Below are 25690 nucleotides of genomic sequence, written 5' to 3' on the forward strand. Positions count from 1 at the left end.
AGATTAACCAATAAATCCCCCAAACCATTTCCAACTTTATTTAATTTTATTTATCTGATTGCAAATACCTCCGAAAGAAAATCAACAAAAAGCAACCTGAGAATCAGCAATGAATTATCGGAAATGAAGTTGGAAATTATCCGTAAATTAATCCACTGCAAACATGACAACAAATGACTGAAAAAGAAAACTAAATAAAAATGAGCAACACATTTCAAGGACAACAACAACAACAACAACAACAACAACAACAACAACAACAACAACAACAACAACAACGTTGACTTGAATGACAGCTAGCAAAACATCACATTGGACTACAAAAAAACTCCACGAAAACCCGGAAACTCCTCAGAATTGTAGTTCTTGAGTCCAAAGTCCGATGTGTGACGTAGCTCCCGTCTCGCGTGAGGCGGGGGCCGCTGATTGACAGGCGCCGGGCGTCGCGGTCGGTTGACAGACAAGGCTTGAGAGAGAGAGAGAGAGAGAGAGAGAGGGAGGGAGGGAGAAAGAGAGAAAGAAAGAGAGAGAAAGAGAAACAGAGAAAGAGGGAGAGAGAGGGAGAGAGAGAGAGAGAGAGCCATCCGCCGGAGCAGGAAGCTGCTGCCGGGACTGCCGACGAGCCACACAACAAGCGTCGTCAACGGCCGGGGCTTGAAGCACAATGTAGTTCTGCCCGGGGCTCCCAACAAGCGTGTGTCGATGAGCAGATGAGCGGGAGGCGGCGGTGAAAAACAAAAACAACAACAAAACAAATCGAGGCTTAATACTTTATTGGTATTTTTGTGGATAATGAAGGAGCTGAAGGGCTGCGGTATGCGCTCCTCCGTGGGCTTTCTGTCCCGGAGAGAGCTCACTGGGCAGCCGCTCATGAAGGAGGAATTCCAGAGGCGGAGGTTGGCAGGCTGCGCCAGCCTCTACAAGAAGGACATGCTCGGGCATTTCGGCTGTGTCAACGCCATCGAGTTCTCCAACAACGGCGGCGAGTGGCTCGTCTCCGGTAAGTTGACAAATCCTTCGCCTCCCCTTTTCCTCCCCTCCTCTCCTCGCCTTAGACGTGAGGTGCGACTCCGTTAGCATGCTAACGCTAAGTAGATTAAGCTAGTCAGCTGAGCTAGCCGTGCTAGCTGCTAAAGTTAGCCTAGCCGTTAGCGAGCCAACGTCAACAAGCCGGAGCTGCTCCGCGGGGGGACCGCGGACAGGCAGCCCTCCCCCTCCGTCCACCACCCCTTCCCGGAGGACCGGTCCCGAATGCCCCGCTCCTCAGGCGGAAGACTTTTCGTGCATTTGCGGCGGTGATGGGTGTCGCCGTGGCTCTCGCTCCTGTAAACACACACGCTGTTTGTGTCCGGAGCTGGTTAAAAACAATCACCTGGCCTAGTGTGACAGCCTGAGGTTTGCCATTTTTGTTTACTTTGCAGCACGGAGCTGCTCGACGTTTTTGTTTCTTAAAAAAATAAATCCACTGTAAACACTTCACCCCTGCCCGCCACCGCCAGGAAAAACCCAACTGCTCTAATCCACAGTTTATAATTTAGCCTCGGCGTTAACTTTTATTGCTCAAAAACGTTGATCCTCACGGGTTGAATGTTGCAGTGAACCGTTATTCGTCAAGTTAGGAACATGCGTCACGGTTTAGTTGGTGCACAAAGATAAAAAAGCAATGCATCATATCACAACGCAGTTGTTTTGGGGGATTTTACGAACTACATTCCAGACTCCAAGCCCTCCCCAGCCACCCCGGCTGACTGTTTCCAAACTGTTTCTCTGCACCTCGACCAACTTTGCAATGCATGTCACCTCCCAGGACTAATTCACCGTAAACATGAACTCAAGGGAGCATGAAAATGGCTCAGAAAAACCATCAACGGCAATGCTGTCCTTTGTTATTATCTTCCTTTTGTCTCCACTTGCTGCACAAAGATAATTCTAATGCCTCATCATAGAACAGGGCTGCAGTAAAACCTTCCCCTCCCATGATTCTAATGTGCAGCATTTTTATGAGTCTGTTTGAGGGAGGTTTCGATTTATTTTAGTGGGCCCTCCAGAGGCTGTAATTTAGCGGTGTTGCTGAACTGCTACGAGATGCAGGGATGCACCCGATTGTGTAATCCCCAGCCATACACACATTTTTTTGATAGCAATTTGGTAGGCGGTCAATACCATTGTTTGTTTAACCCTGTTAGTGCTTCTATTAATTACCCTCTCTGGACAGCAAGGGAATAAATCTCGATGACGTCTCGACTGTTTAACGTTATTTAAGCACTCCATCGTGACATTCTTGCTCACATTGAATTGATTGAATAATCTCTCAGGGAAATGTAGACCGGCAGATTTATCAGTCAGACGATTTTATCAGCGTGTATCAGTCTCTATGTCAGTACACATTGGCCGCTATGAGGTAACAATGTAACAATGTCAGGCAAATGTGGAGATTAAATCAATACGATAGTCAAACACCTTTTGACATTATTTTGGCTCGAGGCTCAAGGTTAATAAATGTTAACTTGATTCTCAACAAAAAAAAGGAATGTCGAATTGATATTATGAACATTTCCGATGTTAAATTGTTGCCACACAAAACTGATTGTTGGACATTAGAAAAAAAAAAAAATCCAGTATTCACCAAAGATGAAAAACAAAACAGGATTGTCGATCTTACTTTCTTTCAACAGGAACAGGTAGAAATCAAGCGCTGACGTCAGTGATTGTCTGTGCTTTTGCAGCTGGTGAGCGGGTTGGAGGTGGAGGTTGGAGGACAACAATGCAACGACAATCACAGTTTTTGTTTTTTAATGAAAGAGAGAATGCATCCCGAAGTCGAATCACAGATATTCTCAGCCCCCGCTGCAGAATTGCAAAGTCTGCCTGTTCGTTGTTCTAACCCCTTCATTGAAAGGCTAAACGTTTTAAAGTTTTGAGTCCACCTGCATTAATCGATTACCTGAAATGACCCCATACCTATCTGCCAATCGGAAAACGACCACCAGATATCTGAAATGAGTTTAGTTACCTGCAAAATCATCACGAAATTACCTGAAAACTCACAACGACTATAAATAATTAGTTAAGATCGAAAAATAATTCCTCGAAAATTAGAATATGAATGAGCTGCATATCAGGAAAAAAAAATCCGACCAATTGTCGATCCCAGATTCCATTGATCTGCATTAAACATGGAAAAACAATAAGATTGAATTTTGTCATGACCGTCTTCATTTATTTTCACTCTCAGAATTGTTAAGTGACAGTTAAGTTCAGCGACAGTTAGGCACTGACATTAACTCATGCTAACAGGATCTTTTTATTGAGGCGTTCTAAAGACGGCTGCTGATGTGCCGCAGGTGGAGACGACCGGCGGGTCCTTCTGTGGCACATGGAGAAAGCCATCCATGCTCGCTCCAAGCCGGTGAAGCTGAAGGGGGAGCACCTGTCCAACATCTTCTGCCTGGCTTTCGACAGCAGCAACAGGAAGGTTTTCTCCGGAGGTGAGAACACCGGCACCTTCCGCGAGAATCCGCCGGTCCTTCGCTCTCTGGGATATTCCCCTACTTGGAAATCCATGAAAACTGAAATCCAGAGACCAATTAAAACCTTCCATTGATTATCACATTTTCCTTTCCTTTACAGTTTTGAAAGAAGGGTTCATGAATCCATGTCAGATATTGTGATGTATCTATATTGACAGCAACGGCAGCGGGATCTCACACACTGTGTGTTTGTGTTTCCTTTCACAGGAAATGACGAGCAGGTGATTCTTCACGACGTGGAGAGGTGGGTGATGTCACAAAATGGATTCCCGCGCCGTCTCCGACAATCCCACACCTGCCAATCAAACCTGCTGCTCTTTTTTTTTTTTTTTTTTAAATTTTCCCGCTCCCCTCCTCCCCCGCCATCGTCCCAGGCAGGAAACCCTGAACGTATTCCTGCACATCGACGCCGTCTACAGCCTGTCGGTCAGCCCCGTCAACGACAACGTGTTCGCGAGTTCGTCGGACGACGGGCGCGTGCTCATCTGGGACACCCGCGAACCGCTGCACGGAGGTAAAAGCAACCGTAGCTCGCAAACATATCGGGCACCCGATCGGTCGCTAACCATTTCGCAGGAATGAATCCACAGCAAAAACACGATTGAAGGAATGAAGAAGTTGACAAAAGTCTCATTTCACCTGGAGTTTACGCTCTTCTCATTTCTCGCCGGCTGCAAATAACCTGCACCGAAAAATGAAGGGAACCCTTATTACAACACAGTTTAACTCCAAGTCAATCACACTTGTGTGAAATCAAACTGTCCACTTAGGAAGCAACACTGATTCATTTGGACTTGTTTCAAGAACATGAAATCAAAGTTGGATCAGCCTGGAGTGTGTTTTTCCACTTTCATTTGGAGTGTCGGATTTTTATTCATCAAATCAGGCAAATGACTTATTTATTGCACTGTTGCAGGCTAAAATAACCTTCCGAATAGTAGAGGACACTTCAAATTCAATATTCATAAAATACTAGCGTCGCTGTTAATCACCAACGGCAATATTCAGTGGCTAACTCATAAAAAAATAACTTTAAATGGAAGTATCTGATATAAAAAAGCGGCCATGTTTGGACTTGCTCTGACAGTAACTCTGACATTTTAATTTGTATGGCTCCTCCTCGCCATGATCTCAACACAAAGATAGAGCTGTCATTTTGTTCTCCGTCAATTAAACCATCAATATCACCCTCTAGTGGGCTGCAAGAGCAACCGTCACACCAGCTCACATGGGACCGTCAAACAATAATTATTGATGCAATCATGAATCAATAGGACGCCGATCATTCGCATCCACGTGTCTATATCTCGCCGTCTGGTTTTTCAGGAAGTCCGTCATGGTGCTCAGATTTTCAGTATCCATACATACTACATAGTGTGAAAAGCAAGCGCGCAAGAAATCAAACTAATATTTAGCAAAACAAATGTCTGGAAAGTTACTTTAAAGTACTCAGAAACCTCGGAGGAGATAAAAGAAGAGGCAGCAGCAGAGGAGTGGCTCGTGGTCTGTCGGATCAGCCGGGCTCTTCCTGGAAATGTCCAACCATCCCCTGGAAAGAGCGCGACCTGATCGTGCGGCTGCCGTAATAAAAATACTTGCTGGCTCGTGGTTCGTCGGCAGCCCGAGCGCATTTGGAAAAACTCATCGGTCCGATGGCTGTATGCAGCCGCCCGGTAAGGCGAGATGTTTTTGACCATCTTCCACGAAGCCCGCATCGGTCCTGACCTACCGACACCCTCAGTAGCCGACGGCTCGCTTATTCTGCTGCCGACGTGTTTATCCTTCTGCAGGAACGAAACCCCGCGTTGATGGGATGCAAGATGTTTTCCCTGTAGCCAGTAAATAAAACTCATGGGAATATAATAACGTTGACTTTTGAATTATTCTACATATCGAGCTTTGCTTCAGGGCTTTAAAACCTAACGATAACTTATTAATTCAGCATCAAGATCGTATAGAAGATATTCAAAATTATTGTAAAATCTCAACTTTCGCGGCTGCCAGATACCTTTAAAGCAGTAAGACTTTAAATAGAAAGCAGCAACAAGATACAGCAAAACTACAAAAATGTGTCCCTGTTAGTGTGTAATACAGGCTAAAATAATTTCAACTGTATCATGTAAAAGGTTTCTGAAGGCTGGATATCGTGGATTTACGTAGCGAAAGAGTGGAATGAATTGATTTCCCAGCCTTAAACACACTTTGGTTCAGTTTGGCTCTGCTATTGAAATAAACAACCGTTTTTTTTCCTCAGCCTTAAACTCGCTTTGGTTCAGTTTGGCTCTGCTATTGAAATAAACAACCTTTTTTTTTCCCATCAGTGAGTTGATGTAAATGTTGTTTGTCCCGCAGAGCCCTTCTGCTTGGCCACTTACCCCTCGGCCTTCCACAGCGTCATGTTTAACCCCGTGGAGCCCCGGCTACTGGCCACTGCCAACTCCAAGGAGGGCGTTGGATTATGGGATATCCGCAAGCCGCGCAGGTCATGTCTCTCCCTTTCAGTCTCTTTCTAACCCTTGTGGGTTTTCACCACAGAGAAAAAAAAAAAATGAAACGCATTACACGTATTGAAATGGACGAGGGAACTAAATGCAGTGGAATAAAGAGTGCAAAGAATTTAAAAGCAGCTCACGCAACACCTTAACATTTTTTTTGAAAAAAATGAAAACACATGGAAATCTGATTCATGTCCTTTTATAGCGATCGCTTAAAATACGAATTATTCGTCAAAATTGACCTCAAAATTCAAGGAAGTGCTTAGTATTCAGTTGAAAAAAAAAAGATGCGAGAGAGAAAAACAATCAGAAAATGCAGAAAAGAAATGAGGTCAAATGGTGAAACATTTACCTGAAAACAGCCGATGGAAATGCGTCAAATCGTGACCCAAAAAATTTGCGTGCAACTTTGAAATAACAAGAATCAGTGGGGCAACTGGATTGTCCCGGATAAAATGATCTCCCACGCGTGTCGTAAACCTTGACTCGGCGTCATGGCGGCGTCCGCCGGCCTGTTCCCGACATGTCTACTAGGTGTCCCTGTTGCACCACTTTTACCCCGATCTCTGCTGGGCTTCTGACAGCCGCAGAACCGTCTCTCCAAAATCCAAATATTTAGACTAATGAGATGGGAGAGGAAACGGGGAATTTGGTGTGTTTGTAGACACACACACACACACACACACACACACACACACACAAAGGCAAGGTCAGGTTCAGGGAATCCAAACGGATGTAAGTAGTAATGACAAATTTCTCCTCTTCGTTTGCTTTTTCTCCGTGGTCCAAACATGCAGCTGCAGTCTTATGTTTTATATATCATTGTATATTTGGGTCTGGGTTGTGTACATTCATATGTGTGCTATCCGTTGTTGTCGTATTGACTATATATCTATTTATTATCTATTACGTGTGGAAATGAGCTTTTAGATGCTATATGCTAGCAATGACTAGAAAATAAGAAAAGGTTTACAAGAAATTGACTCTTGAGATGTATATATTTTTTTATTCATCTCAAAAAAATCCAAATAATATTGTGTGTGTCCTAAATAATTCAAGTAAATGGTCATGTGGCTCCAGACTTTTTAATTCCTCTTCTTTCAGCCGCAGGGAATGTTCAAATCTTTGTAGTTAACAGTTAACAGTTAAGACAATTTATATTTCATTGTATTTCTTATTCTTCCTTCTTCCTACTATTATCTATTACTGTTATGTTTTCTACTTGAAACTGACACAACAATTTCCTTCGGGATGAATAAAGTTGTTCTCATCTCATCTCATGTCACACGAAAGGTCACGTTTGAATTTTTGTCACAGAAAAAAATAAATTTAAATGCATTTTTCCCCCCCAACTCTCCTTCCTACAGCTCTCTACTGCGCTATGGCGGCAGCATGTCCCTGCAGAGCGCCATGAGCGTGCGATTCAACAGCACCGGCACTCAGCTGCTGGCGCTGCGGCGCCGCCTGCCGCCCGTCCTCTACGAGCTGCACTCGCGCCTGCCCAGCTTCCAGTTCGACAACCAGGGCTACTTCAACTCCTGCACCATGAAGAGCTGCTGCTTCGCCGGAGACAAAGACCAGGTGGGTCCGGAAGGAGGGCAGGGGTGTGTGTGCGTGTGTGTGTGTGTTAACAGCTGAGGTGGAAACAGACCGACCAGTAGCTTCGGAAGGGTCTGCTTTTTTTAATATTGACATGCAACATGACATTGAGGGTGTGTTAAATCACACAACTCATAAAGTCCTGCATAGAAAAGAGTTTCGTACCTTCCGTTAGATGGATGTGAGCGCTATTTGTGCGCACAGGTATTGGTTTCCATGGCAACCTGCCAGCTCGGGGTCTTTTCGAACACAAAATGTGAGCCGTCGCGAATTGAAAAGGGATTTCAATGTCCTCATATTCAAATATTTTCACCTAATTTTGTAATTTTGCTCCGTTGTTGCTGAAGTTATAGTTTATCCTTATCTATTCTGCGATCATTTTTTTTTTTTTCTAATTTTCCAGCAATTTTTTCTGCCTTAAAAAAAAAAAAAAAGATAATCCCGTCTGATGATTTTATTAAGCGTGACCGCCCGCCAACATAAACGCTGTCTTTTTTTCCCAGCTATATTTGAAAAAACAATAATGTGATTTAGCCGCGGGGAAAAAGATGCACTCAGCAAATAAATGGAGAAATAAATCTGCGAAAATAAAGATCTTCATAAGCACGCGGGCGCCTCAAACAACGCAGCCGTTCTTTTATCGTCCCGAGTTCCAAACATTAACCGAGACAAATGGAGGTTTGACGGGAGTCTTGGACGACTCTCGCGGGTCTCATCTAGATCCAACCCAACCTACGGATGGAGACAGAAGAACGTCTGAGCTCAATATCCTGTTATCATCTTTTTCAAAAAGGGGGGACTTTGCGAAGAATAGTGGCCACATGTGGTACCAATAGAAAGAATAAAAGCGGAATAAAATATCGCTTCCTTCTGCGGTATTTAGAGGCCGCCGGAGTTTGCCAGCGGTCGTCCGGCGGGTCCTCCTCAGACATGACATCACCCTGCAGCCATGTTTATTATGTTAACGTTATCCCCCGCGTGTCGGCGGGCTTAAAGCTTATCCTCGACACCGGCGAAGGAGCAATCTCATCGCCCAGTCTGTAAATTTGAGCTTGCATCGTCTTAAGAACGAGACCTCACGCCCCGCGACGATCATGTGTGAACACCGGCACCTCAGAATCAACACGTACTCGTCTTAAAATTACACCTTTATCCCTCTTAAAATGACCGCAAATATACTCAGGGTTAGAAAAGTAAACGCGTTGATATTCAAACTGATGATGTTTATTGGTTTTGTTCAATACCGTCCAGCCCCGCTTCCTTTTGTTTTACCCTTTATATGATAATCAGTGTTTTTCCGAGTATTCTCAGCCACTTTCGGAATAAATTAAAATGAAAAAAGGCGAGTCCTCTTTTAAATCATGGAGAAACGACCTGAAATTTACGAGCAAAATTACATCGAAAGCGCAAAAAAAAAAAAAAAATGTTGTCAAATAACGAGGAACATGACTGAAAATAAGCAAGACAACATAAAATTAACTGCCTGGAAAGTAAGTAGCAATTTCCTTTCAAATCAGCCCGTCTTTGTCGAGGGAAATATTCAAGGAGTGAATGACCCAGAAAGGACTGGATGTTTTTTAGGGAACAAACGACGTAATCTCTTTTCTCATAGTTCCCGCTCCAATTTTTAAAAACGTTTAAAATCAGTATTAAAGACCGATTAAACTGATAAACGAGAAGATTTGCCCTTCTCCACTGGCGTGAAAGTGCGAGGAAAGAAAGAACGATGGAGCTAAAAGGCGAGACATTCTGAGCTGACGTGTCCGGCGGGAATCTGGGACTCAGCGTGCAGGTGTTGGCTCGCACGTGTGTGTGTGTGTGTGTGCGTGTGTGTGTGTAGCCGCCTACATCGGGCCATTTATCGGTGTTTCTTTTGGATGGAGGCCAAGGCGGTTTTGTGTTTTGTCGTTTTATTTTTGCCTGTGTTGAAGCGCGGAGAGCTGAAGCCGCCGTTCGTCACTCTCTAGAAATGAACAACTCATCAGAACGTGTGCGAACAGAAACGTCGGGGCGAGCGGGCATCAGATCTCAGGCTCCATGAAAAGGAAGGAACAATAAAGCGGCATTATTGGTGTAATAGACAGAGCAGGTATAGTGCAGGTTACAAAAAGCTATTTTAAGGGTTTTTGTGTTCAAACTGTCCCAGCGATGGATCACCAGTAAACTTTTTGATTGCTGGTAACTATCACTGATGTCATTTTTAATATTGAACTTTATTTAAACCATGTAAACAAACAAAAAAAAAGACATCCCATCCGGTCAGACGACAGAGTCTGTCGCTGAAATGTGATTTAAAAACTGTAATTAAATGATAATTCAGCAGACGAGGCCTGGAAAGTTAAAAGCTAAAAGTTTAAAAAGAAAAACACCCCATCACATTTTATACACATGACAACATTTTTTTCTCATCATTTCCATCATAGATAATAATAAAACGCTTGTTTTACTGGATGTTTGATCGTTAGGAAAGTGATTCCCTCTGCCGTGTTTTTTTGACCTGCACTGATCCGCCTCTTTTTATTTACCCGTCACGCTGACAGTTGGACCGCTGCCGCAAATGAAAATAAAAAAAAAACAAAAAAAATGAAGTCTAATCTAATCCAGTCATCTAATCTGATTGAACATGCTGCTTCTTGAAGAAAATAACCCCGTCATCAATACAGATAGTTTCTGATTGGCCGGCTACGTCTCTTCCCGGTTTCCACCGCAAGCAGGAGACTTTTAGGAGGAGGCGTCGGCACATAAAGACTTCATTGCTACATAAGAATTAATACAGATTTTTGGAAGTCAAGAAGTCTGGCCTTGATTGATCTGTTTATCATCGGCACACTTAAGTGTATAAGTACTGTAAACAAGGTGTAGTACCGAGATGGCGATCGGCCCAGAGGTCGGCAACCCATGCGGCTCTTTCATCTTTACACTGTGGCTCCGAGTGGCTTGGGAAAATAAATTATAAATATTTAATTGAGGTATATTTCATTTGTTTTAATTCCTTTTTTTAACTTTTAGTTCTAAGTTGGAAGATTATTGTGATCTTGAAATGTGAAATAAAATTATATTTATTATTTTTCGCCGCTCAAAATAACGTCACTCTCGCGGAAGCCGGTATAAAGTCCCGATTTGCAGATGCTGTGCAGAAGTTCAGGAGCAGAAGTCCCATAAACCAGGTAAAATAAATATTTATGAGGATATTTTGCAAATATTTATTTTTTATTGTTTATTGACACAGTGATTTTTTTCCCGATTTATTTTTAAAATTCAGGTCAAGGCTCCGCTACACGCTCTGAAAGCCCAAAGCTCAAAATGAGTTCATTACATAAATAAAATTTAATTTTCTCCGTAATACTTTGGGAATTTCAGAAGCAACACACTACACACCTATTTATACAGAGTGTAAAGGTAATAAAAAGCAATATATACAGTGGTACCTTTATTTTAGACGTCAAAAAGTAATTGCGGCTCCCGGTGTTTTCTTTTCCGAGGAAACCGGGTCCAAATGGCTCTTTGGGTGTTACGGCTTGCCGACCCCTGGGCTAGCTAGCCGGTGCGGCTTATATTGAGGTGCGCTCAATAGTCCGGAAACCAGAGCGCTCAAACCTCCCGCTCTGCTGTTGTCAAAAGTTACCTGAAGCGGCAGGTTAAAGTGGAACCATGTGTGGACGCCCTGCTACAACCACCACCTTCCAGGCCCGGACGCTCCGGAGTTCGTCGGCTACGAGCCGAGTCGCGGTGAAACGGCGAGATTCCTAAAGGTTTTTTTTTTGTGTCGTCCGCAGTACATCTTGTCCGGATCGGATGACTTCAACCTCTACATGTGGAAGATCCCCAAGGATCCAGAGGCAGGTGAGTTATCGGGCCTGTCGGCTCGTACGTCTGCGCACGATACAGCAAGTCCCATGATTTAGGGGAAGATTTTCAAAAGGAAAGGAAAATTTTGTTTAATAAATATTAAAATGTATTAGATTTTTTTTTTTTTTTCCATCTAGTTGTTAATTTCTGTTAGTTTGTTACTTCCCTTTAGTGTAGTTTACTTTTTTAGTTAGTTTCTTCTATATTTTAGGTAACAATTACTTGCAAATTTTGAGTTCTTGACTGATTACCATATATTTTCTTTTTTCATCTTAGAACTACTTGTTAATTTATTTTAGTTTTAGTTTCTTTTAGTGTAGTTTATTTTATATTTTAGTTAATTACTTGCAAATTTTGAGGTATTAACCAATGACTGTCTTTATATATATATATGTTTTTTTTTGTTTGTTTGTTTTTTCCATCTTCTCAGAACTACCTGTTGATTTCTTTGAGTTTGTTAGTTCTTTTTAGCATATTTTCGTTTTTTTTTCGGTAGTTTCTTGTATATCTTAAAGAATTACTTGCAAATTTTGAGGTATTAACCAATGACTGTCTTTATATATATATATATATATATATATATATATATATATATATATATATATATATATATATATATATATGTTTTTTTTTTTTTTGTTTGTTTTTTCCATCTTCTCAGAACTACTTGTTGATTTCTTTGAGTTTGTTAGTTCTTTTCAGCATATTTTCGTTTTTTTTCTCGGTAGTTTCTTGTATATCTTAAAGAATTACTTGCAATTTTTGAGGTCTTCACTGATGACTATATATATATTTTTTTTACATCTCTCCATTTCATCCTTTTAGACATTTGTTTCAAATGTTCATCAAAATATTTTATTTAGCATGAGAACGATGACTCAGGAATACGAATGGAATCAAACGGGTCGCAAGCATCCACTTCCACAGCGATTAGAAAGTGGGTGTCAAAGGTCAAGGTCACTGACCTCCCTGACTGGCAATTTTTTGCTACAATTCAAAATGTCGAAATACGTTTTGCCACCGTTCACCCTTCGGACGGGGGACGGCGACCTTTGACCTCTCGCCGCCATACTCGGATCATTCGGCCCTCGGGATCCCACCGGATTCGAAGGAATTTCTCCCCCTCGGTTTGTTCCTGAGGAACGACCATCTCAAGAAACCACAGCGCGCTTGCCGAGTCATAAACACGGTTCGAAGTACCACGCAGCTTTATTCATTTTACAGTTATTATGATGTTGCGATTGAAACTCTCCAATCCCTTGATTGAAGAGGCTAAATTTAACGCCCGCCGGCCCGTCTAACCGTGAATTTGAAATCGAGAAAACAATTTTTTTTTTTTTTTTTTAAATGACGTATCGGCTCCTGTCACCCCATGGTGACAGAATTTGTTTCCGCCGTTTCGACAGCATAGCAGAAAACTCAATAGAAATTAGAAAAATATGAAAGCGCCTCGGAGTCCGAACAGTCAAAGGGCTCCGGCGCCACCTGACACATATCTGGGGTTTATTTTCCCCGGACTCGCTCACTCTGAAAAAATGTGCAAGTCTGGCTAACAGGGTTTTGTTACTGCTGTTACTGCCTGCGTCATTCTGTGTGCATGTGTGTGTGTGTGTGTGTGTGTGTGTGTGTGTGAGCGCTCGCCCGTGCATTTTTCTCGCAGGATCCAGAAGCAGGTTGAACAATCAAGGCTGTTTGTCGTTTCAAAGGCTCCTCAGCATCAGGGGTCACCGAGTTCATCCAAGCCGACTGACTGAACCCTTCATGTTAAACAAAAACAGTTTTCCTCAACAAAACGAGGGAAAAAAAAACATGCAAAAATACGCCGGTGTTTATTTAAAGCGTTGTTTTAAATGACGCAATATCACCCAGAAATACAGCAAGAGCTTTCGTGAAACGGCACCAAGAAATGATATGAAAGTTAACAAAATGTCATGAAATATACAAATCATTGAGAAATAAATGAGTCACTCTGAAATGAGCGAGCGCTGACCTCAAAATGTGATTTAAAAAGAAAAATAAATAGGAAACGGTCCAAAAATACTAAAATAACAAACCAGGAATATTTGTTTTAAAAATTCCTCCGGAAAACAGTTGCTTAAAACAAGCAAGAAAATACACAAATAGAAACAAACATTCCTGATAAATACAGCAAGAAATTGCTTTTTTTTGACCCCCCCACCCCCACCCCCCTCTTCACGTCTCCCTGTTTTTCATCCACGTCCCCAGGGGGCCCCGGCCGCGTGGTGAACGGGGCCTTCATGGTCCTGAAGGGCCACCGCTCCATCGTGAACCAGGTCCGCTTCAACCCCCACACCTACATGATCTGCTCCTCCGGCGTGGAGAAAGTCATCAAGGTCAGTGACGCCTCCTGCCAGAGGGGCCGCTGTGGAAGGGTTTCCATGGAAACAGCATCTCGGGAATCTTTTCATGAATGGCCATTCTTAGTATCTAATCTCAATAATATATAATCCCGCTGTATTGATACTTTAGAAACGGCGACGATGACGAAAAGGTAGCGGGTGTGAGAGAGCAGGATCCAGAGAATAGGGTCAGATTACATTACATTACATTTGGCAGACGCTTTTATCCAAAGCGACTTACAATAGAGGACATAAGGACTGCAAATACAAGATGCACAGGAAATATACAGAACAGTAAGCTGGGGTTTGTGAGTTTTTTTTTTTTTGTTTTTTTTTTGACAAAGACATACGCAAACACACACACACACTGCATAGCCTAACTTGCTCCCTAACCTGATCTGGGGCATCAGCGCAGTAAAAAGTCCTGAAAGAGAAAAGTTTTTACCTGTTTCTTGAAGGTTGAGAGAGATGATGCTCGTCTTGTTGCTTCCGGAAGTTTGTTCCACCACTGAGGTAGTAGAACCGAGAACAGTTTGGCCTGAGATCGCTTAGAGCGAGCAGAAGGTACTGCTAGTAGGTTTGTATCAGAGGAACGCAGCTCTCTGCCGGGAACATGAGGTCAGATGGAGAAGGTGGATTCGCTGTGGAGACCCTGAAGGGGAAAAGCCCAAAGGAGAAGAAGAGGAATTCTATAGATACTTTCATCAGTTTGTAACCTTCTTTGCAGATTTTTAATTGTAACATCAGCATCTCTGAACCCTGGTGCCATCTTAACATTGTGTTTACTCCCCTCGTCCTACGGGGCAAAAATGACCCATAGGACAATCTTTGCACCCTAGTGGTGTACAGCCCACATGGAAACATAAATAAAAAAGAAATGTATCACTTTTTCTAATGATGGGGTCTCTTTTGGAAAAGTCATAAAATTTCAAGTTGGAAAAAAATAGGTGAAGGTGTTTTTTCTACAGCTAAACATGTTAGTGGGTCAGGTTTTTAACCCTCTGCCTGGTGATTTTTAGCCTTGTTGATATTCACATCATTTTGGAAAAATTTTCAGGTAATTTACAGCTTGATTTTAGTCAAGTCAAGATGATCTTGCACGGGCGACTGAATTAAGTGTTTGGTCGTTTTAAAAAAACGCAAATGTGTCAAATCGATCGAATCCGATGCTCCCGAAACGACGAACCGCCGGTATTAGATTGCGCACTCCAGTCGGAAAAGGTCAGCATAAAAATTGCGAACATCTAGAATTAAAAAAAAAAAAAAAAAAATTATAATTAAACGTTATTACAGCTTTATTCATTTATGTGATTATTTTTATTTTGTTTTCATTTTCCGATCCAGGTGTGGAGTCCCTACCAGCAGCCTGACAGTCTGGGTGACCTGGAGGGTCGGGTGGAGGACAAGTCTCGCAGCCTCTACACCCACGAGGAGTACATCAGCCTGGTGCTGAACAGCGGCAGCGGCCTGTCCCACGACTACGTCAGCCAGTCCATCCAGGAGGACCCGCGCATGATGGCCTTCTTCGACTCGCTGGTGCGGCGAGAGATCGAAGGCTGGAGCTCAGACTCGGAGAGCGACCTGAGCGAGGAGGCCATCATGCAGCTCCGCGAACGCGGCCGTCCCTCCGCCCGGGCCGCGCCGGCAGCGGCCGTAGCGGCGGCGCCGTCCGCCGCGGCGGCGGCGGCCGCTCACCACAGCGACTCGGATAACTCGTCCTCTTCGTCCCTGGCCGGGCCGTACGCCTCCGGAGGGGAGGAGCCGGCGGGGGCGGACCCCGAGGAGGAGCGGCCCAGGAGGCACAGGGGCCACCGGAGCCTGCAGTCCGGCTTCCTGGTCAACGAGGATTCCAACTCGAGCGAGTTCTGGCTGGACCCGATGCCCCGGCCCCAGCCCCGCACCGCCAGCCCCCAGGACAACTCCACCCTGTCCAGCCCCGCCTCCTCCCCCTCGCTTCCCGTCGAAGCCTCCAGCTCCTCCACGTCCACCTCCAGCTCCAGCAGCGACGACGAGGAGCGGCGGAGCGCGGTGCGGCGCCGCAACGTGATGCGCCGCCGCCGCATGCACGTGGTCTCCAGAGCCGGAGAGCGACCGGAGTCGGTGCAGGCGCTGTTCTCCGCCATCGACTCCTGCAGCTACCCGTCGATCTCCATCGACGACCTGTCGTCGTCCTCGTCCTCCGGCGAGGGACGCAACGCCCGGGTCCAGCCCGGCGTCCGCGATAAGAAATGCCTGAGCCCCTCGGACTTCGTGTGCTGGTTGTCCTCCGAGAACCAGGAGGGCGCGAGCGACAGGACTGAGGCCGAGCGGCGTTCGGCTTCGTCTCCCCTGACGACGGACGACCAGAGGACTGGAGGGCCGGCGGGCGTGTCCGACGGCGGCGAGGCCGGCGGCAGCGGCTCGGAGCCGCCGGCCGCCGCGGACGGTAACAACCGCCGCGGTCCCGGAGCGAACGGGCAGCACCGGACTGGAACGCCGAGACTCCGCCACGGGACCTCGGAGTCAGAAGAGGAGGCCCCGGTCCCCGCCAGGCAACGGGACGGGTCGTCCCCCGAAAAAGGCCCGGCGCCCGGCGCCCTGAAGCGGACTCACCTGGCATCGGATGAGGGCGACCCCGGCTCCTCGCCCTCGGAAAAGAAGCTAAAAACATAAACTCCCCGTCGAGGAATAAGCGCAAGGACTTTGTTTCAGAGTTGGGTTTTCTAAGAGTTTTTACACCTCGGCTTTTTTTTGCCCGGTTCTCCTCCTCCTCCTCCTCCTCCTCAAGACTGAAACAGTTCTGCTCAGCAGACACCTCCACCAACAAATCCGAAACCCCAAAAACATTCATCGTCGTCGAAGTCAAACCTTGAATGACGTTAAAAGATGGAGAAGAAGAAGAAGAAGAAGAAGAAGCAGCGGAGTATCAGAGGGGGAGTTCCTGGGACGACCGGCCGTGAAGGTGTTTGTCGCCGCTCAGAGCCACGGCCGAAACCAAAACAGACTCCTGGAGGGCGTTTTGAGTTCTTGCGTTTCCCGCCGAGCGCAAATCGGATTGTTTTCTCTTCTTTTTTTTATTTGTTTTTCCAGCGGAGAGGCTTCAGCCCGCCTGAAGGATTGACTCCTGTAGAAATCGTACGGAGTAAGACGTAGTTGACGCTCGGCGGTGTGTGATTTACCCCCGGGGATCTTCACCAGCAGCCGTTTTCAGTTCTCCCGATTAAAGAATCATTTTGAGCTGTTATTTTCCTTTTTTTTTTTTTTTTTTATTTTATTTTTTTATACTGGTCTGGGATGTTTCTAGGTTCGCTAGCGGAGGCGGACGCCTGTTCTTCCTCAGCGAAGTCACGGCGCTCTTTTTCAGAAAGCAAGAAATCACCTTTAACAGTGAAAAATATATACCCTGCTAAATGTCAGCAAAGAATTTGTTTACAAACAGAAATAACCTTAAAAACACGGCTAGAAATGACTTCGGTTCTGACGTCACGTGTCCGAAAACACCAGGTGTGTTTTTCAGTTATTGTTATAACTCGACAACTATTTACAAATTCATTTCAAACAAAGATCAAAACAGTTGAAAATGTATTCACAGTTTAAACAAAAAGCAATGGGTTGAAGAAATTGCCTTAAAGTTAATGTCAAAATGTATTTTTATTAATTACGGCGTGAGGATTTACAGGGAATTTGCTGAACGTTGGGGGAAATGTTACTTTAAATTTAAAATTTAAAGGACAATTCCCACGTCAAGTATCTTCAGATCTGATAACTCACACTGGATTAAGTTTAAAAATACAACCAACTTGGTATTTAAGGAGGGAAAAAAAAAAACCTGGAAGGAGAATATCCTTAAATGGATGAGTATCTTTCATCGGATTAAAAAAAGAAAAGAAACACGTGGGGTTGGATTCCTAATAGCGTCATGATTGTCCTTAAAGCAGATGATGTCATTGTTTTGTGCGCCGCTCCCCCTCCTGCCAGCCGAGGAAGGGTTTCTGACTCTGGAAAGACTGTGTGTGTGTGTGTGTGTGTGTGTGTGTGTGTGTCACATTATCACGGGCGAGCGCTGAAGTGTTAATCTGCGGGTTATCAACTCATTGGTCCGTCAAAAGAACTTCCTCCTTCTGCTGCGGCTCAGAGGACATATTTCTTATCAGCGGGAAGTGGATGGACATCCTTCCATTAATGCCAAAAAAAAAAGGGCGCGGGTCCAAATTGGAAAAAAAAATCCAGCGTGTAAAAGCCAAGCGATTAGTTTAAAGTATTAAAAAAAAAAAAACAGCTAGACGCCAGTAAATCTAAAAGAAAGAGCTTTGCTGATTAATAATTGCTAATAATGAAGAGAGATCAAAATCTTTGAAATGACCTGAATAAAAGGTGCGATGTTCGTTCCTGTCGGAGACATTATTTTTTTTTTTCCTTCAGAGGCTCATTTTTTGAAAAACCGTCTTAAAAACGCCGCGACATTCAGTTTGCTCGTGGCGCCCGGCCCAACTGACGATGTCCGCTTTATCTGTGTTTGTGCAGGAAAAGGTTCCCCGGGCAGCGACTCCACCTCTTGATAGGTCACGTCTTAAAACCTGGCGTCGGTGCCGCCATCAGCGCAGGGGGAGTGAAAAAAAAAAAAAAGTTTGTAAGTGGCCTCCGGCGTCCCATCGATCGGTCACGCTACGCTTGACAAAGATGGCGGTCCTGGTCAAATATGGCGTCCGATGGCAGCTGTGACTCCGGCTTGTTTGACCACAAACCCAAACACATGTACGACTCAATGGGATTATCATGGTTGTCCTGCGCGATCCCATACAAGGCTTAGCTTGGACGGCAAGGACGGCTATTTAAGAACCCCCCCCTCCGCCTCCCCGACATGACTTGAATACCTTGGGATCTTGCCAGACGCTTGAGGCGAGCCAATCGCGCCGGCTCTTCACATGACCCGGGGCCTCGGGACGCCGCCGTCCCCCGCCGTATCCTCCGGGACTCTGCAGATTCGTGTCAAACGGCGGCGCGTCACGAGCGTCCGGACCGAAGCGTGTCAGCGGGACAATTACACGCGTTTCACCGGGTCGTTATAATGAGTTAATTGGCGCGTTTAATCGGCGCGGTTTTGCAGCGGCGAGAACCGCGGCTGCTCGCTGACCCGAGATTACCTCGGACGTCACCGTGGAAACGGGTTAGAAACCCCTCGAAGAGTAATGGGATGATAACTGAAATGCGGATTTTTTTTTTTTTTTTTTAAGAGAGGGTTTTTTTGGCTGTGTTTTCGCTGCGGTTTGACAGCAGAACTTCTGCTTTCATAAAAAACCCGCGGCTCTTTCACGGCAGGGGTCGGTGTTCCTCCCGCTTCCGAGTGAAAAGGTCAGAGGTCGCCGACGTTTCAGTCGGCTTCCGTTTCTTCGCGTCATCGCCGAAAAACCCGTGGCACCCGTCGTGTCGAGGCAGGTCCTTCCTTTGGTGACGAGTCTCAAGTCACACTTGAACTCAGACTCACAAATGTTTTCTTCAACTGAGAACCTCCACGGGAGCTTTTTGAGTTCATGAATTCAGAAAATTGCAACATCTCTCTTGTGAAAGACTCAAAAGTTGGGACACGTTGAGTGAAGTCATGTGACTGGACCAAATCGCTTTCGGACGTTTAAACATACCATACGTTTAGTTTCCATATTTTATTATTCAAAGACAGAGCAGGTGCTTTGTTTTCGGTTCGCAAAAGCCGAGCGGCATTTTTACTCCCTGCCGAAATCCAGCCGTGGATCTGGGGAACGCCGACTCCCGACGGCCTCCGGGGCGGCTCAGGAATCAGCCTGCTTGCTTCCTGGAACGGGGAACCGGGCCGGTAGCGGGCGGGCTTCTCTCCGTCCGTGACATCACTCTCCCAAACATTCACCCTTGGAAGTTTATCCATATATGGAAGAGAGCTCCGCTTTTCCTACTGGCTGCCGGGGCTATCCCAAGCCGGCATGTCTTCCCTTCCTTGAGTGTGTGTGTGTGTGTGTGTGAGGGTTGGAGGTGGGGGTGGGAGGCAGAGCTTGTGAGTTACCTTACAAGGCAGGCAGACCTGGCTTTCACATGTTTACAGGAGCTGCTCGCTCTGACTCATCTTTCTTTGTGAATGACTCGAAGCTCAAGAGCTGCAAGTCGGTTCTGCAGGGGGGCTTGGGGTCCTCATAGTGATGCGTTCACCCAACTAAAATGTCAACACAAGTCCGTGACAGATATCGGAGATGGACTTTTGGTTTAATATCTGTGATGAAATGCGAAATATGCCGTTTTTGGAGCCGAGTCCAGCCGTAGGATTCGTATCCCAAGTCGTGCCTCAAATCTCGACACCGAAATTCGAGTTCTTCGTACTCGAAATGTCCCGAGTCTTTAAATCCCAGGTCTTTCGAGTCATCGGCATCAAATCCGAATCACCAGGCGTCGAAGTCCTCTCTGATTTGATCAAGTTGAGCGTGAAACCGTCAATTTGAGATGAGTCCGAGAACTGGTGTTCAAGTCCACACCAAGTCCATGACGGCATGAGGAACAAAATGAGCCCACAGCTAAAGAATCCTCTCCACAGGCCTGTCTGGGACCTGGTCCACTGTTGGGAGAACGTTCTGGATATGTGCACTAATCCTGCATCAGGTCACGGACTCTGAAGACGAAGGAGACAAATCCAATGTGTGTGTGTGTGTTGGTGTGTGTGTGTGTGTCCTCCACTGTTTGAAAGTCTGCTCATTCAGGATCATGCTGATGCAGCAGATAAAATATTATATGACAAAAAACATGTAGAGCTTTGGCAGTTTTGTGAATTAACATCCAAGCTAAGGGCATGAACAGTTTGTAAAATCTGGTTAAAAATGTAAAAAAAAATCAATACTCTCTTACATTTTGGATTTTCAGGCGATTTCTTTTGTCTGTTTACTCGTGATATTTACTCAGTGTTTCGCAAAATAAAATGTAATTACAGTGAAAAAGAAAGAAAGTAAATTGGCAAGTACATAAATTGAAAATTTATTCTAAAAAACAAAATTACTTGACAATTAGCAATAAAAAAACCTTTCTATGATGAGGATTAATAACAAAAAGGGAACTCTTTGCTCTTATAAATGTATTTTTAAGAATTTAAGGCAAGTTTACTCACAATACTTGCTGTGATTTTGTTGGAAAAGGTCAATTTGTCATAAAATAAATATTATTAACTGCAAAAAATTAGTGTTCCATCTTCAAAAAACACACCAAACAGTACATAATGGTTTATAGTTAGATTTTAGCGACCTAAAACTAGCTAACAACACTAGCAAACTAGCAACGGAACCAACGTCAGTTAACCTGTTGCATTATTATCATTGATTTAATGTCACTGCTTATTCAAATACAACTAAAACCGTAACGAATGAGCGCTTGAATGAAAAATACTTGTCCCACTTCATCTCTTAAGTCTCTGTAAACTCCGCGGTTTTAAAAACTTTATTATATTTAAAGCTACGCGGTCGCAGCCGGTGCAAATGTTTGGCTCCGTACCTCGCAATCGGCCTTGGACGCAAAGCCGCAGGATTGACACCGGCGCTAACCAATCATCTTCGAGCAAGGGGGCGGGGTTTAGAACCCTTAGGCGTCCAATCACATCACCCGGCTCGGCTATCGATTCAATTCGTCCGGAAGTAAAGTTTTTTTTTTTTTCCGCGTCTGTCCGCTCGTCGACGCCGGACCAGCCTACCGAGAGAAAAAACACACCGAGGGAGGAAAAAGAGAAAGAAAGAAAGAAAGAAAGAAAGAGAGAGATAGAAAAGAGAGAGAGAGAGAGAAACCGGGGGTGGACCGTTAATTTTCATCCGCACACCGTCACGAATGCGCGGAGGAGGCTGAGCTCCAGTGACACTACAGCCGTAACATCACCTCGCCGAGGACCGGGGGGGGCCACGACCGGACGCCGCCGTCACAACGCCGATATCCCGTATCGATCCAGCGGAGCCCCGGGGAGGAAGATGGAGCTCTATGACGGAGAGAACGACTACATGCAACAGGAGGATGACTGGGATCGGGATCTGCTTCTGGATCCTGCGTGGGAGAAACAGCAGAGGAAGGTGAGAGAAACGACTTTTTTTTTTTTTTTCCACGCACGAAATCGTGGAAAGCGTGGAAACTACAAACATGGTGGCCGTGGAGTTTTAGATGATCAGGTTCGATTTTAATCACCTGCGCAAGGGGGGGTTGTTTTGTTGTTGTTTACTTTTTTTTTTTTCCACCGCATTTTTATTTTATTTTATTTTTTTAACCCCACCCAAACTTTTTCTCCCCCACCCCTTTTTTTTCTTTTTTTCTTTTTTTTTTTTTTTTTCTTCCTCGCTTCCGGATCTTTTGACGAATATCCCGTCATGAAATATGCAGCGTTCGCCTGCTGGCTCTGCAGAAGATTAACGGTTGGGGGGGCTGAAGGGGGACAGAAGAAAGAAAACAACAAAAACAATTAAAACTCTTAATAGGACGCCCACCTTTCCAGCGCAACAGATGTCAACCGCGCTCACGGAAGCGCCTTGTGTGTGTGTGTGGTGTGTGTGTGTGGGGGGGTGATGGGGTTGACCCCTCCTGTCATGTGGTTTGTGATTCGACGTGGATTAGGCCACGCTTACCAAGCTGTGTGTGTGACGACTGGAGATGTGTGTGTGTGTGTGTGTAAATCATAGTGTGGTTTTAAAAAAAAAAAAAAACGTTTTTTTTAACCGTTCGCTGTCCAGGAAGCAGATTATCCTGCTCACATCTTTATTTTCTTAATCTCTAATTTCTTTGCTTGTGTGTGTGTGTGTGTGTGTGTGTACGCGCACCCTCCCAGCCTGCATGCAGGCTCGTCTTTTCTCCAGACTATGAATGGTTGATCTCTCTTTCTCTCTCTTTAGTGATGGAGTGCTGCTTCTTTCCTGATTTTTTTTTTTCTTTTTTTGGGAAGGGGTGTGGTGTGTAGTGGGGTGTTGGTGGGTGGGTGGGTGGGGTGTCGGGTGGGGTGGAGGAGCAGTGGAATCTGAGTAAGCGCTGCGGTTTGGGCCGGGCCTGCATGGGAGCGAGTCTGCCCAAAAATGGTAATAATCGGCCCCTCTCTCGCTGCCGCTGGAAAAAAAAAAAAAAAAACTTTTTTCCCCCCGCCGTTTTTTTTTTTTTTTTTTTTCTCTCTCTCTCTCTTGCAACTGCGAAAAGCTCAGCCGGGCTTCCTGGATTATGTCATCGGCGGGTAACTGCTACCGGGAGGGTGGAAGGTGCAGGCCGGTCAGGTGCTACTGCAGCTGCTGCTGCTGCTGCAACGTCCCCTCCGTCCACAACCTGGACCCACCCACGCCACGGGTGACACGTTAGCATCCCCACGTGATCCTGCAGCAGGGGGTCCCCATCCATCCATCCATCCATCCATCCATCCATCCATCCATCCATCCATCCGTCCATCCGTCCACCCGTCCTTCCTGCCTGATCTGATAGGAGCCACCGAAGCAGAGACCAGAGTGTCTGGTCCCCAAAACAATGTCGTAAATATACTGCTCAAAAAAATAAAGGGAACACTCGAACAACACAATGTAACTCCAAGTCAATCACACTTGTGTGAAATCATAGTGTCCACTCAGGAAGCAACACACATTCATTTGGACTTGTTTTAAGGACATTACATCAAAGTTGGATCAGCCTGGAGTTTGTTTTTACACTTTAATTTTGAGTGTGATTCCTAATCCAGACCTCCATGGGTTGATACAATTGATTTCCATTGATCATTTTTGTGTGATTTTGTTGTCAGCACATTCAACTGTGTAAAGAGCAAAGTATTTCATAAGAATATTTCATTCATTTAGATCTAGGATGTGTTTTTTAAGTGTTCCCTTTATTTTTTTGAGCAGTGTATAAAATAATCCCAATTTATCACTCGCTTCCCTTTTAAAAACTCCCCCAAAAAGTTGCAGAAGTGAATTTCTCTTAAGTTAAAATCAGCCGTTTCGGGAGGTTTTGCAAATTTTAATTTTATTTATCAACTCATTTATTTTAAAGTCGTGCTTTATTTTGTATCGATGACGTGGGAAATTACAACAAGAGCAGGCGCGGCCCTCCAGAGGCGTTCAGTTTGAAACCCAAGACAATTAACCGCGGGGGAGAAGTGACGCACAAACACACACACACACACACTCGCATATACATACACTCTCCATCCTGGCCTCTGTCCATCAGCTGCAAAGCCCTTTCATGGAGAATACCAATGCTAGCAGAGCGCCGCGCGTCTGCCGCGGCCCTGCGGAGTGTCCATGTCAGACGCCGCCGGCGTACGCCTTTTCCCAAAAGGGAGCAACAAAACCCAGGGCGCCGGGGAAAGAGGAGGGAGGGGAGAAGGATATCCTGATATGGATAAAGCGGATGATATTTGAATGTAAACATGCGGAGTGATGTAGCGGATTTGCTAAATAAATGTCCGCTTTGGACCAAGACGTCAACGTGAGAAGCTGCATCCATGTTTATGTTCAACTTCTGAACAGATCGCGGCCCGGACGCGCCGCCGGACTAAACTGTGAGCCGACGAGGTTTAAAAACGTCGATGAAACGTCGCTCCCTCTTGGAGATCCGCAGCCAGATCTCCCTCCAGGCCTCCAGACTTGTGTTTTTAGAAAGTCCGCGGAGGTTCTCAGTCATCAGCAATCTTGTCGAAATCTTCTCGTCGTCGCAACCGGACTTGAATTTCTTCACTCGAAGACGTTTCGACTCCTCGAAGGTCGAAACATTTTCAAGTGAAGAAATTGGAGTCCGGTTGCCTCGATAAGAAGATTTCGGCAGGAATTTCCACAAAGCGACGTTCGGCGCGGTCGCGCTGTATGTCGACAGATTTGGAGGGGGGGGAAAAAAAGCAAAATACAACTCGATTTGGCGTTTTTCGACGTTTCCAATTATTGGATTGCGATGCTTTGCCGGTCGGGGGTCGAGGACGGTGATCTTCTGAAGACCTCGTGAACGCGGCACGTCGGCGAGTGCCTCAAATATTTTGAGTCGGGTGCAAGTCTGAACCTGAGGGCGCCGCTTCCTTCTTATCCTGGAATCTTAATGTCCCTCCAGGTCCAGGTGTCTCCACTGAAAGCTGGCGCTCTTTCTTTTTTTAATTTTTCTTTCTTTTTTTTTTTTGTTTGTTTTTTATTTTTACCGAGTTCATACCTCTTGCGTTCGTCCGCCCGCCGCTGACTTACGCCGACTGGGGTTGAACGCGGCCACAGATGCAGACAGGACGTTAGGCGTAATTAACATAACAAGACTTTGTACAGGTTTTTCCTTATAAGGTCGCGAGTGGACGCGTCTTCCATCAGGCCCGCCTGCAAGAAAGAAAAACAACAAAAAAAAAAAATCGCCCCCCCCCCCAAAAAATCCCGCCTTCCATTTCCAAATCTCTCACACCCGACCTCTGTTTTCCAAGCCGCTGATCAGAACACACACTGATTCGAGGACATCCCAGACGATCGGATATCAATATCTGATAACAACCGCGGCTTAAAGAGCGATAAGTCATTTCAGCATCTCAAATCCGCACGTGCGTCTTTTACCCGCTCGTGTTTTTAATCCCATTTTTGAAGCGACGCGTTGTTTCAAACAGCAAAACAAAACATGTATCTGGAAGGAAGACTAGAAACCGAGATACAGTATAACCTTGTTTTTCATGGGGGTTACGTTCCAAAAAGAACCCGTGATAGGCAAAATCTGTGAAGTAGAAACCTTTATTTTTTCTTTTTTTTCAATTATTATACAATTAAATACTCTGTTATACATTGAAAAGAAAGAACAAACCATTTTACAGGCTCAATCATTTGTTTCACAAATAAAAGTACTGTACTTTTCAACAAATAACTTCTGTACTGCACTGTTAAATAATAATTTTAATCATCAATGTGAA

At 45.1% G+C, this 25690-nt stretch overlaps 2 protein-coding genes across 6 annotated transcripts in view; both read left to right on the forward strand.

The window, feature by feature from the left end:
* The first annotated feature begins 440 nt into the window (after positions 1-440).
* On the forward strand, positions 441-16706 carry dcaf5 (ddb1 and cul4 associated factor 5). The gene is made up of 9 exons (XM_086158498.1): positions 441-1000; positions 3345-3488; positions 3738-3774; positions 3905-4044; positions 5883-6012; positions 7393-7606; positions 11401-11467; positions 13700-13827; positions 15178-16706. The coding sequence occupies exons 1-9, from the start codon at positions 793-795 to the stop codon at positions 16483-16485; spliced, it is 2376 nt and encodes a 791-aa protein (XP_086014624.1). The 5' UTR covers positions 441-792; the 3' UTR covers positions 16486-16706.
* A 4529-nt stretch (positions 16707-21235) lies between these two features.
* The window catches only part of actn1 (actinin, alpha 1), a 63093-nt gene continuing 58638 nt past the window's right edge, over positions 21236-25690 (forward strand). For 2 of the 5 annotated variants that reach the window (XM_086158458.1, XM_086158477.1), the window contains exon 1: positions 21236-21875. In XM_086158458.1, the coding sequence (XP_086014584.1) occupies positions 21297-21875 (579 nt within the window). In that variant the 5' untranslated portion in view covers positions 21236-21296. The remainder of the gene's footprint in view (positions 21876-25690) is intronic. The other 3 variants (XM_086158485.1, XM_086158450.1, XM_086158468.1) reach the window with 3 other exon arrangements.

The sequence above is a fragment of the Fistularia commersonii genome, chromosome 1, assembly GCF_037954325.1.
Source record: "Fistularia commersonii isolate RoL2024-O1a breed Wild chromosome 1, RoL_Fcom_v1.0, whole genome shotgun sequence".
In the NCBI taxonomy this organism is placed as follows: Eukaryota; Metazoa; Chordata; class Actinopteri; order Syngnathiformes; family Fistulariidae; genus Fistularia; species Fistularia commersonii.